Source organism: Meriones unguiculatus, chromosome 8 (genome assembly GCF_030254825.1).
Source record: "Meriones unguiculatus strain TT.TT164.6M chromosome 8, Bangor_MerUng_6.1, whole genome shotgun sequence".
In the NCBI taxonomy this organism is placed as follows: Eukaryota; Metazoa; Chordata; class Mammalia; order Rodentia; family Muridae; genus Meriones; species Meriones unguiculatus.
In genome coordinates this window covers 84,760,452-84,778,051 of record NC_083356.1, presented here as the reverse complement: position 1 = coordinate 84,778,051, position 17,600 = coordinate 84,760,452, and the positions used below count along the sequence as shown (strand labels likewise).

At 39.6% G+C, this 17,600-nt stretch overlaps 1 protein-coding gene across 6 annotated transcripts in view; it reads right to left on the bottom strand.

Moving 5' to 3' along the window:
* The window catches only part of Arhgap15 (Rho GTPase activating protein 15), a 601,987-nt gene that overhangs the window by 497,989 nt on the left and 86,398 nt on the right, over positions 1-17,600 (bottom strand). For all 6 annotated transcript variants that reach the window (XM_060390096.1, XM_060390097.1, XM_060390098.1 and 3 more), the window contains one exon: positions 7,670-7,757. In XM_060390096.1, coding sequence (XP_060246079.1) covers positions 7,670-7,757 — 88 coding nt within the window. The remainder of the gene's footprint in view (positions 1-7,669; positions 7,758-17,600) is intronic.

Sequence of the window (17,600 nt, the reverse complement as noted above, 5' to 3'; positions counted from 1 at the left end):
AGCCCAATTAAATGTTTTCCTTTATGAGAGTTGTTGTGGTCCTGGTGTCTCTCCATAGCAACAGAACACTGATTAAGACAGTGGGGGTCTTTTGCTTTAGGATGTGTAATGACAAAAAAAAAAGTTATTTCAAAGTGAAATCACAGTGAAGATGTTTTTGGCAACACTTGCCTGTGCTGCGCCGCAGGATTCAACCTTGCTTGTGAGCCTGCTGTATGCATGAAAACTCTGCGCTCTACATGCATTCATATGCCCACAGCCAGCAAAAGTGGCCTGAGACCCCTCAGCTCATATGTGAGACTGGCTGTGATGAGTGGTGTTGGCCTCACTAGACATACTGAGGACTCTGCCCTCACAGAAGCACGATGGGGTGCTTGTAGGAACAGATCGTCCGTGCTTTCCTGTCATCATTCCTCAGAACATCAGTGGGAAATCAATACACCCTTGGATTGGATTGTTTGTACAGTGTTTGACTTTTATAAAAACTCAACATTTGATTTGCGTATTTGAATTTCATTAAAAAACAAAACAAAACAAAACAAACACCATCAAATAAATTTTGGCCATAAGAGTTAGGCAAAATTTCTACCTATTTCTAAAATGTCTCTAAATAGTACTCCTGCTGTTTTGAACTAGCTATTTATGTAAACTGGCATTCTCAGAATTCATGTTTATAAGATCAAAATATCAATCAAGTCTGACAAAATGCTCTAGGTCCTCTAGTATCAAGTGCTCAGCCAAGATTTAGCTCTTTATGTTGAAAAAAATAAGCACATACATCTTATTATGCAAATTTGCTTCCATTTTAATAAACAGTAAAATTATATGCATACCAAAGAATTGTGATAAAAATAAATTTCTCTGATTTATTATCAGTGAATGTTTGATTTGCATGCCTATTTTATATTCCTGTGTACCTGGGAAGCCCTGGTCTGGAGCTGGCTTTCTTACAGTTACATCACAATCACAGTTTATTGTAATAAGCTTATTTATGGTTCTGTCATGTCTACCATATCACAACACTGTGAGAGCAAGGGTCATATATTATTCATTTGGATTTCTCTTTGATTAAAATGATCATGTGATGCCTGGTAGGACTTATTGATTATTCATAGAATAAATAAGCGAGTGGGGTCTCTACATTTAAAAAAGTTGTCCTTCCAATTTGTTAGTTGTTGGCTTTATTCCTGGAGCAACCAGAAGGAGGCCTATTCAGAAATCTTTATTGGAGAAAGAGTTTGTAAGGCTTTACCTCTCTCTAAGAGTTCTTGTCATTTCATGGTTGCTAAGAGAGGGAGTCAAATTCCTCAGTGGTGTAGCCACTGATACCCTGCCCTTGTTCAAGGAAATAGTGCCCCTCCCATAACTTTGTAATCAACTCCAATCAAGTGCAGTTGGTCCCATACAAGAAAAGACAGAAAAGTGGGGGGAAGCTTTGTTGGGTTGCTATCTACTATAAGTGGTTCAGTGGGAGAGAGAAGGAGTGAGAAAATAGGATGGTGGGATTAGGATCCAAGTACATTACAGGCATGGGACACTGTGAAAGAGTAAATAAATTGTTAAAATTCCTCTTTAGAAGGCTGTCCATCTGTGGGTTTTTGTTAATCAGGCATGTGCGTCTATAATGTCACGTGGATGCATTCAGCAGTCTCCCTACATATCAAACAGAAGCTATGAAGTCACAAAACACAGCAAGCACCTAGGCGTTAACTGGGAAATGAGCTACAAGTGTCAATTGAAATTGTCCAGAAACAAAAGCACATAACTACATCAGAATATATATATATATATATATATATATATATATATATATATATATTTACAATTTGTTTGAATCAAAACCTTGGAGAAAAGCTCGATTGACAGCACAAGATGTGACAACAACAGTGAGTGCACCTACTTGGAAGCAAAACTTTTGCTCCTCTCTTGAGGGTAACCCATGATCCTAGGAGAAGCAATTTCTCTCTTATTTGGGTCATACAATAATTTCAGCTGCTTACAGACATATTACATGCATCATATTCATTTTTACTATATGTTTGTTCAAAGAAAAGCCATTTAGATTATTCTGATGCCTGGATTATATACCAACGTTTTAGAGCCTTGCCCTGGTAGCACACATAAAAGCTCACAACTTCTCCTTAAGGCTTATTTTAAACTGTATTGAAACTGGACAAAGAAATTCACTTATTTTGTAGTGATCCTGCTTCATCCATTCTTAGTCATTGTTCATGTTTTTTCAATTCCCGGGGTTTTCTGCCTGCATATCTCCACATACAGAAGTGACAACCATCTCTCAAGGCCAGTTCAACCCTTCAACAATGTGAGCTTTCCTTCCTTTAAATTTTTTTTAAAAAAATAAAAAGAAAGAAACAAAAACAAAAACAAACATTCATTCTGTTTCTTATTTCATCTCATCGTCATTGGCACAGATTTGTAAAGGCAAAGTCTCTATCTTGATTATATCTCTATGCCTTATATGCAGCCTTAACGAGCAAGCTGTTCATTGTGGGATTTCAATACATATTCTGATGAAGTTTTTTCCCACCAAGGCTGATATAAATAGCACAAACCTGATTAACTGAATACATACTCACATTAGAGTGAAGTAGATTATAATGAGTAGAAATGTTATTTGGATCAATTCTCCCACCCAAAACAATGAAAACTGTTGGATTAAAAAATATCTTTAAAAAAATTACTTCAGAATTGAAGTCTGAAATGACAGAGTGGAATGTCATGGTACATTTTTTATTTGTATGTGTGAACTGGGACTCTAAAGTCGACAGGGAAACTGAGTATCAAGGCAACAGGACTTCATATTCTTCTAAGGTCATTTATTTATACTACCCATTCGCGCTTTGTTCTGCCTCACATTGTAATGGAATAAAGTCTTGCCCAAGATCTTATGAAAGGATAAGCAAAAACCAGTGGTGAAATTGTTCTCTTTTTGCTTCCCAGAACACAGTATCACGGGGTTGGGTAGGCTACAATGTTGAAAGAGTGAGTCTTGTCTCTGCAGAGTTACAGTATTTCTGTAGTCCTGACATTACACGGATAAAAACCAAGACTACGATACCCACCTCTGAGATAAGGAGTCACAGTCTCACACCCCTTTTGAAAATACAAAACACTACAGTAATTAGAACACATTTATCCCAAAATCACAGGGAACTTCCCATGATCATATTTCAGTCTCAGTGGTTAGTGTATAGCCAAAGATAAGCAGTGACCATCAGGAAGCAGAACAGCATGAATGAGAAGCAGCAGAAATGTGTAACACAGTGGAGGCCCTGGACCACTGATGTTAGAGCATAAGACAAGTCATAAAACCACTGTTCCTCCTGGTTTTACAAAATAAAATGTAATACCTGCAGGAAACAAGCAACTAGGGCAGCTGACTGAATAAATTAAAAGAAACAAACTCTTAGAAGTAGAAATCAGACTGTTTGAAATTAGGAAAAAAATGTTTATCACGTGAGAAGACTGAAATAAAGAAATGAAAGACACACACAGAAAAAGTACTCCCCGCTCTGTTCAAAAAGACAAAAATACAGAGTTTGGAAAAAAAAGAGAAGAAAGTTAAGACATTTGGAGAATACAGTAAGAAAATTTAACACAGTTAGCTGAGACTTAGAATAAAATGAGAGAATATAAAATGGGCTTCGTTGGAAAACATGGAAAACTTCTAGACTGTGTTCAGGACCAAAGTGCATCCTCCATCACTGACCAGGCTTTCATCTGAGGTGAGTGAGTAAGCAGGGACCAGGATGCAGGTAGACAGCAGACCCGCTCCTTTCTCCGTAGAGACTGATTTCTGTTCTGTACTGTTTTTCTCCCAGGTGTTTGAATGTTGGCAATTTATAGAGTCCTTCTGTTATTAAATGCTGATGCCAGGTGAACAGTTACTGTTTGATCTTCTGATTCTAAACACTGAAATGAATGAAAGTCCTCTGCTTCCTTTACTGGGTCACTAAGGACCCAAAGCCAGGTGATCCTGGGCACATTTTCAGGATAGAAATGTTACTAGAGTATTGCTGTAGATTCAACATGTTCATATGAGAATCCTAAATCCTTTTGCTGCTACAGAAGCTGAGTTTGGGGGTGGGATGCTGTGCTTGCTACCTGTGGGGTAACAACAAAGAGATGAGACGCACAAGGAAGGCCATTCTCACTGAACACTGGATCCACCAGTGCCTGTATCTTGGACTTTCCAGACTCCAAAATCATGAGCGCTTAGAGTTTGTTGTTTAGGATGTGCCATCAGTGGTAGGCTGTTATAGCAGCCCTAAGTGGAAAAGACAGACAGAACCTGAAAACACTTCAGTGAGAAAAAAGCTTTGCCAAATGTGGGCTTTGTGATCAGTCAGAGCATTATGTGAGATGATCCATCAAGCAGCAGTACTGAGAATCGTCAGAAGAAGATAGAGTCTGGAAACACTCTCAGGCATTCAGGAAGGTACATCTGAGTCCCAGATGGACAGCTGCTTCATTCTTTTGCTGCCTTTGGATGCATACAATTTTCTTTTTATGAAAGCCTTGCATAACAGTCTTAAGTTTACATACTCTTTCCAGGCAGGCATGCTGATACATGCCTTTAATACCAGCACTCAGGAGGCAGAGGCAGATTGCTTTCTATAAGTCCAAGACAGCCTGGTTTACATAGTAAGATGGTCTAGGCCAGACAGGGTTACACAGTGAGACTACATCTCTTCTTCTTCTTCTTCTTCTTCTTCTTCTTCTTCTTCTTCTTCTTTCTCTCTCTCTATATATATACATATATAGTATATATATGTATATATTACATAGTATCTATTCTGTAAATGTGTGAAACAACTCCTACAAAATCAACATGGTACAATAACATCTTCACCACACTGCCTTCTATATTATGTACCAAGGAAAATATTAATGTTTCAAGTAATTGTTTTAAAAATATTTACTTTTATTTTATGTGTATTAATTGTTTTCCTGTATGTATGTATATCACATATGCACCCGATGTCACTCAAAGTCTGTGGAATTAAAATTACAGATGGTTGTGAGTGGCCATGTGGATACCGGGAACTGTGAGAGAGCAGGAAATGCTCTTAACCACTGAGCCATCTTTCATGCCTCAGATATGGACATACATTACTGGCAAATATGAGAACAGGTGATCAGTAATCATTTATAGCTGTTGTGACACTTTGCTTCAGCTCAGCTACTTTCTTTGCCATTTTTGTTGAGAAAACTACAATGTCCTTCTTATGAGGATTTGCACAGCAAAGAAATTGAGCGACTTTGGGAGCTGCTAAGTGACACACAGAACTGGTCCTCTGGGTCTGAGCCACCCTGAACTTTGTCTCATCACGGAATTAACATTCAAAGTTGGCTCTGAAAGATTACAACACGACTTCTTCTTTAGAGTGCTTATGGTAGCTTCTCCAGACCTGGTAGAGGAATGGACAGGGTTTTCCTCAGAAACAGAGAGAACACGGAGGGCTCAGCTAAGGGTGTAAGGGAAATTCAGAAACTTGAGCATGAATTCCTTCCAGAATAAAACCACAGCATCTTTAATCAAGGCCTGGCAATCATTGTACCGTTTCTGTGAGGCTTTAGTTGGTAAATGCAGCTATCCCACTAGGACTTTAATACTTGGTTAGAAATGAATCCAAGAAGTTGACTAGCAAGACAATTCATGCGGTACAAACACAGATCTGTAATTGTCTTCCCCATTACCACAGAACAGTTAGCTCCTACCCAGAATTTGCTTTGAAGGAAATGTGTGCCTGGAAGAAACTAAGAGTACTGAGAATGCGGCCAGAAGTAATAAATAAGGACTGCCAAAATTAAAAAAAAAAAGAAAGAAAGAAAAAGAAAAAGAAAAGAAGAAAGAAGGAAAAAAAAAGAAATCAATGAATTTCTTTTACAAATCAAACCCACTGTCATTTTGTAACAATTCTGAGGTTGAATTGGAAGCAATACAATTAGTGAGCTAATCTGAAAGGTTTACAGACAATAGAAAAGGGAGTTTTCTTTCACCTTTACATAATTAAAGAGCTGAGAGAATTGTATCTCCTGGTATGAGGAGATTAAAAATAATAAAATAAATGCTTTAACATGGAATTAATCCATCCCGTTATCCCCTCATCCCCATGTGACTCAGCTCCAGTTGGGATTCTTCTTCCTCAGCAGGACAAAGATCATCTTCTTAGCAGCCAAGCCCAGCTAGGCTGGCATCTTCCCACTTTCTACCTTCCCTGTAGAACACATTCAAAGAGAAGACAAAGGCCCGGCAAGGCGGTTTTTCACGCCCAGCCCTAGGTGGCATTTTATGTTTCTTCAAATATTATCTCAACCTTCTGGTAGCCAAAAAACAAAAACAAGACAAAGCCCTAAAACAAATTTTTGAAGCGATTTAAAATGCAGAGGACTAAGATAGTTTTAATTTAGTCTTAATTAGTTTGTAGATTGGACCTTACTGAGACTCCAACATCAGTAAGCCACTTGCAGACAAAGGCGGTTGCAATTATGAGAAACAAGCCAAATCCTTTGTTCTTACTAAAATTTTCCCTTTTAAAAGACATCCCTTAGCTGGGGTTCCTATTTTCTATTTAAAGAGGATTATATAGCAAACATGACTAGTGGCTGTAGAGCAAAGAACCTGTTATTATTTTATCACCTGCCAAATAAAAATTAGTTCATTAGGGTTTCCTTCCACCAAGCCACTACTTTTCCTACCACCTATCAGATCAATGGGTTAAGTCAGGTTAGTGGTTATGGCCTGGGGCCCTTCCTGAGCACGGCCTGACAGTCTGCCCACCCTTTCTTGCATCTTGCAGTAGCTGTTGTGTTTGGACAGCTGGGTTTTGTGGTCAAGGTTTCAGCAGTAAGTAACTCCAAATCGCCCCGCTGTCACTGCCGTAACTCTGTGGCCTGTGGTGCCTTCTTTTAGGTACCATAAAGCAATTCTACAAATCTCACTTTGCAATAACCACACGATACAGAAATTGCATTAAGCTGATTAGGTGTAGTCATAGACAAATTCAGAAAGGTTAGCTGGATATAGTGAATGTCATCGTTAGACTAAGATAAAAAATCACTTCGTTAACTTAGAGTGTTTTCTCATTGGTAACACCCTATATTAAGGTGCCACTTATGAACAGTTTATTGTTATTTATTAATGTGTGAGGCACTTTATAGAACACAAGATAACAACTTAAATCCATGTATTAAAGATGCATATACACAGTTTAATACGATTTACGTCTTATAATATTCTTTAAAGCAGCCTCCCATAGTCTCATCTGTTAAACATTTATTACTAATGCATTTTATAACATGCTCTATAATATGTTATTTGGAAAAGTAGCAGCATTTAGTGATTATTTCATAAATAAGAATAAAGCACTTATAAATGGCACCTTAATTTAGAGTGTTACCTTCACATTATCGGAGAGCGGCTCGCCATCTATCTCATTTGGGAATCTTCTCCAAATGCAGCGCTTAATAAAACAGACACTACGTTCCATTTTCCCTTCATCTGATTAAGAGGTTACTGAGTCATTTCCTCCATCTGCTTTCAGATGTTGGTAGCTCTGGGGCTTCAGTGTGATAGCTGATGAAACCACACTTTTGGTTCAAGGCTATTTCTAAAAAGCTGGTAACGAAACTGAGAACAACCTACCATGTTGGGAAGAGCTTGCTGCTTGGGGTCCTTGTAAAATTCAATTTTTCGACCAGAAAGAACAATCCAGGAAGTAGACCAGTTTTTCCTTAAGAGAAAAAAACAAAAATAGATAAATGCATGATGAGAAAAGAACATCTATGAGCCATGTCAGAAAATCTGTAGTGAGTGCAGACCATTTTTTAATGAGTATTTTTTAAAGTCTTCTATTTAAATCTGACAAGTGGCAGAAAATTCGGATAATAATAAAAATACTCTAGAATTTAGAAATTTGTGACATGTAAATAAAAAGTTTCTCGATTTGTAAATCCTCCTAGGTGCTCTTTAACTAATCAGCGTCCCCACTCTGTACAACCACCCATGTGCCTCCTCCCAGTTCCAAAGCCCTTAAGTAAAAGTAGGCTAGGGTCTGATAGAAGGGAAGAGGTCCTCCCCTAGCAATGCAATATGGAAGGGGCATAGGGAGAGATGAGGGAGAGAAGATGGGATTGGGAGCAGGTGAGGGAGGGGGCCACAGCCGGGATACAAATTGAATAAATTATAATAAGTGATAATCATAAAAAATATATTTTTTAAAAACGTCTAAAAAAAAGTGTCACCCCATCTCTGTTCTTTTTCATCGATGTAGTATATCTCAGATTTGAAAGACTCATCAGATCATACATCATTCTTTAAATCAAAATCATTTTGATGCTTACCAGCAATCAAAAATTACAAATGGGAACAGTAGCATGCTTCCTCCTCTTTCCCATGAAATTGCCAAGTATTAAAAGAACCAATTTACATACATTCTCTCATACCACCTCTTCCAGAGTGCAATTTAAGAATATATTTTTATAAATTTTCAAAAATGTATACAGATCTTTTGACTAGACATGTTTATTTCCACAAATTTGAATTTATACTTAAAATAATAGGTCCCAGGTTTCCAAGGCTCTGACCATTAATGTGAGTTGCACATTACTTGGTAATTCTGCTACTAAAGTAAAAAGAAATAAACAAAAAAATCCAAAAACAGAAATTGCATAAGAAAATTGTTCACAATAGAATTGTACATTTGAAGAATGACCCCCCATGTTTAAGCATACTCATGTGGGAAGATTTCAACGTAGCCCATAATATATACTTTACTCCATGCTATGTAATTTACCTAGGACCATTTTCACCCAGCTCATCCCCTTCTGATTATTAATTCCATCCATCAGAAGTCCAAATATTGTTTTCCTCCAAGTACATTCATATCATATAACATGATGAATTAAAAAAAAATACTTGAAATTTTTTTTCCACTTTCATTGCCTTCATTAAAATACAAACCCTCAGGCAGCAGCAATCAGTTCAACATTATTGGGGTATCTTCAAGCCTAGCACAGAGACCTGGAGAATCTAGGAACTAAATGGACATTTATTTAATCAATGAGCACCTTGGCCCGGAAAAGAGTTTCCATGTAGCCATAGTTGAATAAGGTGGTGAAATTATAGCTTTGTTTCTTCCTTTTGTATTTCTTGGTTTTACTTGTTTCTTCGCCTGAACTCAGTATTATTTCTGCAGTTGGAGAACGTGTGTATCAGTGTTGGGAAAGGTTTCCTTTCTTAGGCGGCAAAACTATCAATAAGATTGACATGCACAACTTTTTACCCAATAAATTTTATTGTTACAATTTTCTCAGATTTAACCGCTATTTTAAAAAATGTATTGATTTAAAAAAAAAAAGTGATGAAGACAACATTTCCAAAAAGCCCACATTCAGATAAGTAGAAAAACCATACAAAATATGCCAATATGCCATATCTATAGACACAAGATTTTGGGCAATTTCTTTCCACTTTTCCTTTAGAATCTAGAGCCTTGACTACAAGGTACAGTTTTGCTTTAGTATGGCTAATGTTGACAAAAAGACTGTGGCTGCTCATACATGCCTGAAGCTTCCTTTGGAAAAGGTTTTATTTACTCTTTGTTTATGTGTATTCATGTTTTGCCTGTCTGTGTATGTGTATACGCCTTGTAACGGCAGAGCCAGAAGACAGTGTAGGGCCCTGGGGAAACAGAGTTAAGCACAGTGTGAGCTGCCTGCCACTGTGGGGCAGCAATTAGGGCTGCTGTCAGGGCAAGAGGGAGGTCGAGACATGTCTAAACTCCAAAAACTTCATCTTGAGACTGACAGGAGTGAGGAGCGCTCGCTCACAACCTGTTCTGCCACCCTAGAGGTAGTCACATAACCTGGTGGACAGGTTTCAGGTTAAAACTTCCTGATTTCCTTATAAGGAAATGTCAACCTAGCACCTAGAATTCCTCTCCATGCAAATAAACTACTCCCAGCCCCAGCCCCAGCCAATGATGTATACTCTCCCTGAAACCCCCCACCCCACTTCCCCAATGTTTATATAGCCCTTGTTCTTCCCCAATAGAGGAGAGCTGTTTCACTGAAAACCATCTAGGAGAACGCTTTTTCTCCCTGCATTCACTGCTAGACCAAGATGCTGCTAGCCCACCTTCCTAAGCTTCATTTCTTCCAGTTCAGCCCAGTGTGCAACGCTTTGTCGATGCCTAGAAGAGGGAAGTGGACCCAAACCCGGAAACACATGGGTGTGGGGAACCAAACCCAGCTCCCCTGGAAGAGCAGCCAGGGATCTTAAGCATTGAGCCATTAGTCTCTCCAGCCTCCGAAGCCTTCTTAATAATACACTATTGTATTATTAAGCAAACACACAAGAAACACATACAGAACTTCATACTATGAGACACGCCATGTTGTCGGGCCCACTTTGTGTTCAGATGTATCTTCAGTCTTCGGTCAGAATCTCAATCAAATTATAAAAAGTTAGAAAGCAAGAGAAAACTTAGTATTTTCTGTCTGGATGAGCGCCCATTTCTTTTTGTAGATACCAGCAGTACTAAGGTGAACTGAATCAGTAATGCCTTCCCTTTATGCAGTATTAGGAGACTCCAAAAGATGAGTGAGAAACATTAGGACCTTTGGTGGAGACTGGTCATCTCTATCACAGTCCTCCTGACCATGTGCGATCAGAACTCGAAAATTGTAACGTGATGGACGCATATTTAATCCACCTGCTATGCTTCTCACTATAGTTTCTATCTTTTGGCAGCATGCTCCTACACCGTATTTGCTTCCTATCTATAGAAGTTCCTAGAGAAATGGTTCTGCTTTGAATCTGTTGATCATTTATAGAACGTGCTGGAAAAACTCTCCCATTCCTTAAACTTCTAACTGGAGCGGGTTAGACAGGAAGTCCATGAATTCCAGGTATGCCACCCTTCTGTCGTAGCACTTTAAATGTATCCCCCCTGCTGGAAGGACAAGCACCAGTGCTTAAGACACTAAGTTTTGGGGAGCTTAGTCACGTGACTGTGTGATATGTATGTCTGGTGCTATTATAGCTTGGCTCTGTCACTCCCAAACATCATCTTTATTGTATCAGAATGAAGAGAAAAGCTGCCCCACCAGCTGAATCCTACAGCTTGAAAAACATTTCATGTCAAAATAGATAAGAAAGAGCAGCAGATAAATTTAAGAGGTCTTTTCACTTCATTTTTTCCCATTATTTCTTTAAAAGATATCAGTGACAATTGTTTTTGAGCAACCAGTAGAAGTTTGTGTAGCTAAAGTGTACCCTCTTAGGTCCAAAATGACAATGCTACTAATATCCCCATGTATTGATACAGAAAACCAGGCTGAAGGACTTTAGATAACTTAAGACCACTTGCACATTTAAGGTCAAGTCCAGTTTTTCTGAAAACAGACCTTGTAATCCTTATAACCTATGACCTTACGCTTTTGTTTTGTTTTGTTTTAAAGATTTAAGCAGTGCTAGCCTGATTGAGGGTATCACGAATGTCAGCAACATAGCACTAGCTGACTTCTTCAATATATTAAAACCACTTGTAGCCTATGAGAACAACTCATCCATTTGGGCTTACTATTTTTTTTTTCTGATTCCTTTAAAGACGGTTAGCAGTCTTAGAAGCACCCAATTAGATAGCTGGTATCCTTCTCTATGTCTCAAACCTGTCAACAGGAGCTATGGTGTTGCTTTGGCTCTTACTTGGTACACAGTACGCCATCTGATATTTTACATACGTCATGCATTTCATCAATTTAGCCAATAACCGTTAACACGCACATGATGTCACACAATCCTAAGGGCAGAGAAGAAAAGTAAAGGATGAAAGTAAAGTAAGACAGACAGCAAGGGTTTTTATAACTAACTGGGAGACAGATCCTAAAGTATAGGAAGAATCCAGCCCTCTCAGTGACTAGCTCTTCCAGGTGGGTGGACCACTGGCATAAATGAGGAGACAAGCTGAGACTGTGTCCTACCTAAGGGCATGTACTTATGCAGAAGAGATTTAGGGATTTGTCCCCTGAATCCCACACTCATTCTGAGGGATCAGCTGTCTTTGGAGCAGGACCACACACCCTCCTATGCCAAGCCTCATGGAAGGAGTTAGGAGGGGAGAGCATGCTCTTGGAGAAACATTAGACCTCTTCTCCCTAGGTAGAGAGCGGCCAGTCTTGCCTGCAATGCCAACTCCTGACATGCAAGTGTGTTCCTATACAGTGGGAGGCAGCTAAAGCCTCTCCTCTTCCTCCTCCTCCACCTCCTCCTCCTCCTCCTCCTCCTCCTCCTCCTCCTCCTTCTTCTTCTTCCTCTCTCTCTCTCTCTCTCTCTCTCTCTCTCTCTCTCTCTCTCTCTTGCACAGAAAGATAAAATATCAAGATGTGAGAAAGAATGTAGCTTTGGAATTCAGGAGTCAGTAGCCCCTGGAATGAGCAGGTCCCTACCCACTACAGACTTCCAGGTAATCAGTGAGGGATTACAGCTAGTCTTTCAGTGCAGAAAATAGATCCAGGGACAAGAAATGAAAACAAGGCTTACATTTTGACAAAGTACATGATATTTACTAGGATAAAAGTTCCTAACTATAATTACAAAACCAGAAGAGCTAAATTCACATCAGAACAACTGATTTTGATACACGCAATTGCCAGGGTATTTTAGGCAAGCGAGCGGCATGCTTCACACAACGTACTAAAACAAATTGCGGGTTGTAAAGTGGAAGAAGGTGAAGTAAAACCAAAACCAAAATAATAAAAAGCCCCTGACACAGACAGCAGCTTGACATTCTACTGAGTGGACACCGGATGGCAGCACATAACAGCCGCTGGTACCTGCTTGGCTGGATGATGGAAACCGCCCTTAAAATAGTCACCGGCATTCTAAGGATCTAGGCCCTCCAACATATTCGTTTCTCTTCACAGCAAAGCACTCCACCCCCATGTTCTTTACTTACACAAAAAGCCAAAAAAAAAAAATCCAAAACCAAAAACCAACCAACCATCCAACCAACCAAACAAACAAACAAAAACCAGAGGAGCAAATGTGGGAGAAGCCTTTATTGATGTCAGACTCTCCTTGGGTCACGTGCTTCTGTTATCTGACTTGGTTCCCCTGGAGTTGGCTTGAGTCTGTGCTGTAATGGGAGTGAGTGTGAATTATCCAAGTGCCTCTGGATAATCTACCATAAACCCCTCCAGACCCTTGGACAAGCAGGTCTGAGAACGTCTGTCTTCTACATTCACATTTTAAGCTTCTGTAATGTAGCTCTACTAAAAGGTAAGCCAATGAGATAGTAGCTGTAAAATATACATGTCTTCCAGTGTTGCAAGAAGAAGAAGGAAGGGAGAGAGGGAGGGAGGAACAGAGGGAAGGAGAAAAAGAGACAGAGGAGAAAGGAAGGGAGAAAGGGAGGGGGAAGGGAAAAGAGAAGGGAGAGAGAGAGGAAGGTTGGATTTGTGTTAATTTATTGACACTCTGAGCATAAAGCACCAAAGAAAACTAAATTCACATTGGAGGACAGTTTAGAATCATATTATGAAGAAAAAGAAATACTGACGACAATAATTAGTGCACACACACACACACACACACACAATCACAGTCTAAAGGCACTGAGCCTGTGATGAATGCAGGCACTAGTAAATGAAATGTGACCACTGCAAACCTTTACAGATTTTCTTTTTTATTTTCTGTCCATGTTCACACGATTCATGACCTTCTGAAGGGCAAAGTGAGAACAAAATGGATGAGATCTGCAGAGTCACAGGGACAAAGAAAAGATGTGTGTGCACAAACATGTAAGATATTGAACTCACATGAGCAAATGCACAGGTGCCTTATGTAAAATTAAGCTCCAGGAACTAGAAAGCCAGAATAAAACAAACAAACCAAAAAACTATTACTAAGTCATCATGCATCTTCAGACACGCCAGGGTTACTTACAGCTTTGAGGATGAAATTCCCTAAATGAAAAGGTTCCCAAGATTCATCAGAAAAGCTGAGGCATAATTTCAAGGTTCATAATTAAAAATTAAAGTTGAATGCTGAATGAATTCTGCTTTCAAGCCTGTCAGTGCATCACGAGGGAAATGTGTATAACCTCATTTCAAAATAAGGCTAAGTTTGGGGGCCCCTTTATGAATGTAAGATTGAGCCAACAACTTCTTCCTGCCACCTTCTCCTATTCATATGAGTACTGTTTGTTTTTCCTAGTGGGAAATAAAGCACACGACAGAAGGAAATAAAGACAAATAAAAAAGATAACAAAGACAAGTCCAAAATAAGCAATGATATAAGATGTAGATGACACAGTATGGGTTTATACATAGAAAACTTTGCAGAAGTCTCAACCGTGGTATTTATTAAATGACAGTTGAAGTTCTTGGGATCAAGGGTGTAAGGAAACAAAAGAACAGGTCTTGCTCCTTGGCCCCATACAGCTTAAAGCAAGAACAAGAAAACAATTAGGTTTCAAGCGGGCCAAGGTTAGATTCTGAGTGACTAAATCTGCAAAATTCTGGAGAAATGAGCAGTTAAGAAGACAACAAATTTTACACTTGAAAAACAGGAAATCATCATGACTCCTATAACCTAATATGACTTAACTATCGCTACCATCACAATCAACCGTGTGCTTGACAGAATAATCACTTACTACTACTGCTTATTAGCTCATTAAATTTTATTAAAATGATATAAGGTCCTTGATAAATGGGAAACAGCCCATAGAAAAATCTCATACAAGCAATACAAATTATGGTAACTAGGTGACATCATTTAATATTTACTAAATTATCCATGGGACAAAACCTCCATAATTTTTCAAGGTTATGACCAAACTGACCCTTTTGCGGCTGCTGATAAAAGTATAGACTTTGGGCATGCAATAGCAGCATATAGTAAGAGCAGTAGGGTTCTTTTCTTTAACGTGTAGTTGTGGGAGGGGGGTACACATGTCTGGTTGCACTCATATGTGTGATGTAAGCATGTGCACACATGTGTGTGCACACATGTAGGTACCTGCTCCTGTGTGCACAGAAGATGCTAAATGTCCTCTATCATTCTGTTTTGTTTTTGCTGGGCTAACAGGCAGTGAGCTCCTCATATACACCTGTCTCTAACTCTGCCAGCCATTTTCCAGTAGAGTTTGGGAACTGGAACTCAGGTCCCTGGGCAGGAAACAGTGTTACCTGTCATGTCACTTCCCCAGCCCCTAGCATTCCTGAGCAGCCACGCAATTTGATCGGGTAATCCAGGCTGAGAATTAATCTTTAGAAAATATAAACAGAAAATGACAATAATTATCAAGTGTACTGCAGTTATAACACTTTTTGTATAAAACTTGACTCAAATTAATATTAAATAAAAAGAATATATAAATTATTTGGCATATTGCAGTACATGAACAGGGAAGGATACCAAGTATATAAAAAATGGTTACTATTAAATTTAAAATGTTCTTCTTTAAGGTATGTATATTAAATGTGAAAACAAACTCCACAAATTTAGAGAAGCTATTTATAATGTCTAAAACTAACAAGTCTCTATAATATATTAAACATATTATGCATTCCCTCAAACATTAAAAAAAAGCAGGACACTCAATAAATAATAGTCAAAGCTCGTGAATAATCAATTTTTGAGACACAGAATTTGAGTGACTCTAGATGAATAATTAACATCACCCTCAACTGTGATACCAATCAGTGAAATGGGAATGGAAGCAGCATCTAGGGAACACTCTGGCCACATGTTTGACAGTAGTAGGAGCAGGCTGTTGGACTGGAGTATAGAGAAATGAGATCCCTTCTGCAATACAGAATAAACTTGGGTGATGTGCTGCGGTCATCACAGAGAGCCTGGCAGTGGTACATAGCAAATGCCCTAGCTATCTTAACTGCTGAGTATACTTATAAAACGTTAAAGGTGGGAGCAGTCTTACCAGACCTTACCAGAGGAAGACAATGCAGCCACTCCTGATGAGACCTGATAGGCTAGGGTCAGAGGGAAGGGGAGGAGAACCTCCACGATCAGTGGACTTGGTGAGGAGGAAGGGAGAAAAAGAGGCTGGGAGTGTGGTATTGTGAGAGTACTAGGGAGGGGGCTACAGCTGGGATACAAAGTAAATAAACTATAATTTATAAATAGGGTAATCATACTAAAATCAGTACAGCTAAAGAAGCTAAGCAAGATGGAGGATCCCGGGTAAGATGATCAATCCTCATTCAGAAAGGCAAACAAGATTGACATCAGAAGAGGGAGAAAAAAGGGAACAGGACAGGAGCCTACCACAGAGGGGCTCTGAAACACTCTACCCAGCAGGGTATCAAAGCAGAGGCTGAGATTCATAGTCAAACTTTGGGTAGAGTACAGGGAATCTCATGAAAGAAGGGGGAGATAGAAAGACCTGGAGGAGACAGAAGCTCCACAAGGAGAAAGAGAGATAAAATCTGAACACAGGAGTCTTTTTGGAAACTGATACTCTAACCAAGGATGATTCTAGATTACCTAGAGCCCCTGCATAGTTGTAGCCCATGGCGGTTCAGTGTCCAAGTGGGTTCCCCAGTAATGGGAACAGGAACTGTCTCTGACATGAACTCAGTGGCTGGCTCTTTGATCACCTCCCCCTGAGGGGGGTGCAGCCTTACCTGGCCACAGAGGAAGACAGTGCATGCAGCCCTGATGAAACCTGATAGACAAGGATCAGATGGAAGGGAAGGAGGACCTCCCCTATCAGTGGACTGGGACAGGGGCATAAGAGGACATAAGGGAAGGTGGGTAGGATTGGGAGGGGAGGAGGGAGGAAGCGACAGCTGGTATACAAAGTGAATAAACTGTAATTAAAAAAAATAATTAAAAAAATAAAAAAGAAATGAAACAAAGAAATTAATTTAAAAAATTAAAAACAAATCTGAAGAATGTATTCTGGCACACACACTTATTGAACAATCAATAGAATTCAGACCAATGTTCATATGAACTTAAGCTTCTATGAAGACACTGTACACAAGTGCATTATGGTAGCATGTACATTGAAACAGTGTGCACCGGGTTCATGAAAGTTGGCAGGGAAAGGGGCTGCTCTCTGCCTCTGCATGCTTAAGCCCCTCCCCCCCCCATTCTAGGAGACTATGCTACAAGGATGGCAAATGGAGCACAGATGAGGGTGCTTCACAGAGCCACCTTGTTTTCACGACCGCCTTGTTTTCTGTGATGCTGGAGAGTAACGCTGGCCAGTGCTTTCATCTCTGGCCACCCTAACTCCAGGGGGGGATGGACTCAGCTGGAGGGTCTTGAGTAGAGGTGGGGCTGGGGGCACAAATGGTTGGTCAGATTAGAGAGTGTATATACATCTTGATAGTGTCATTGCTGCTACATCATCGGCACACCTGATTGGATGACGTGGGAGGAGGTCTAGGAAAAGAAGGGCACACAGGCTGGGCTAGTCAGTCAGTTTATATCACCTGTTGCTCTCTTAAAGCTTGGCGGGCAGTTCTCTTCCGACAGGACAGTGAAGGCTAAGCGCAAAGCTACTTGGCATTTGACCTTATGCCTCTCTAGTATTTTTGAG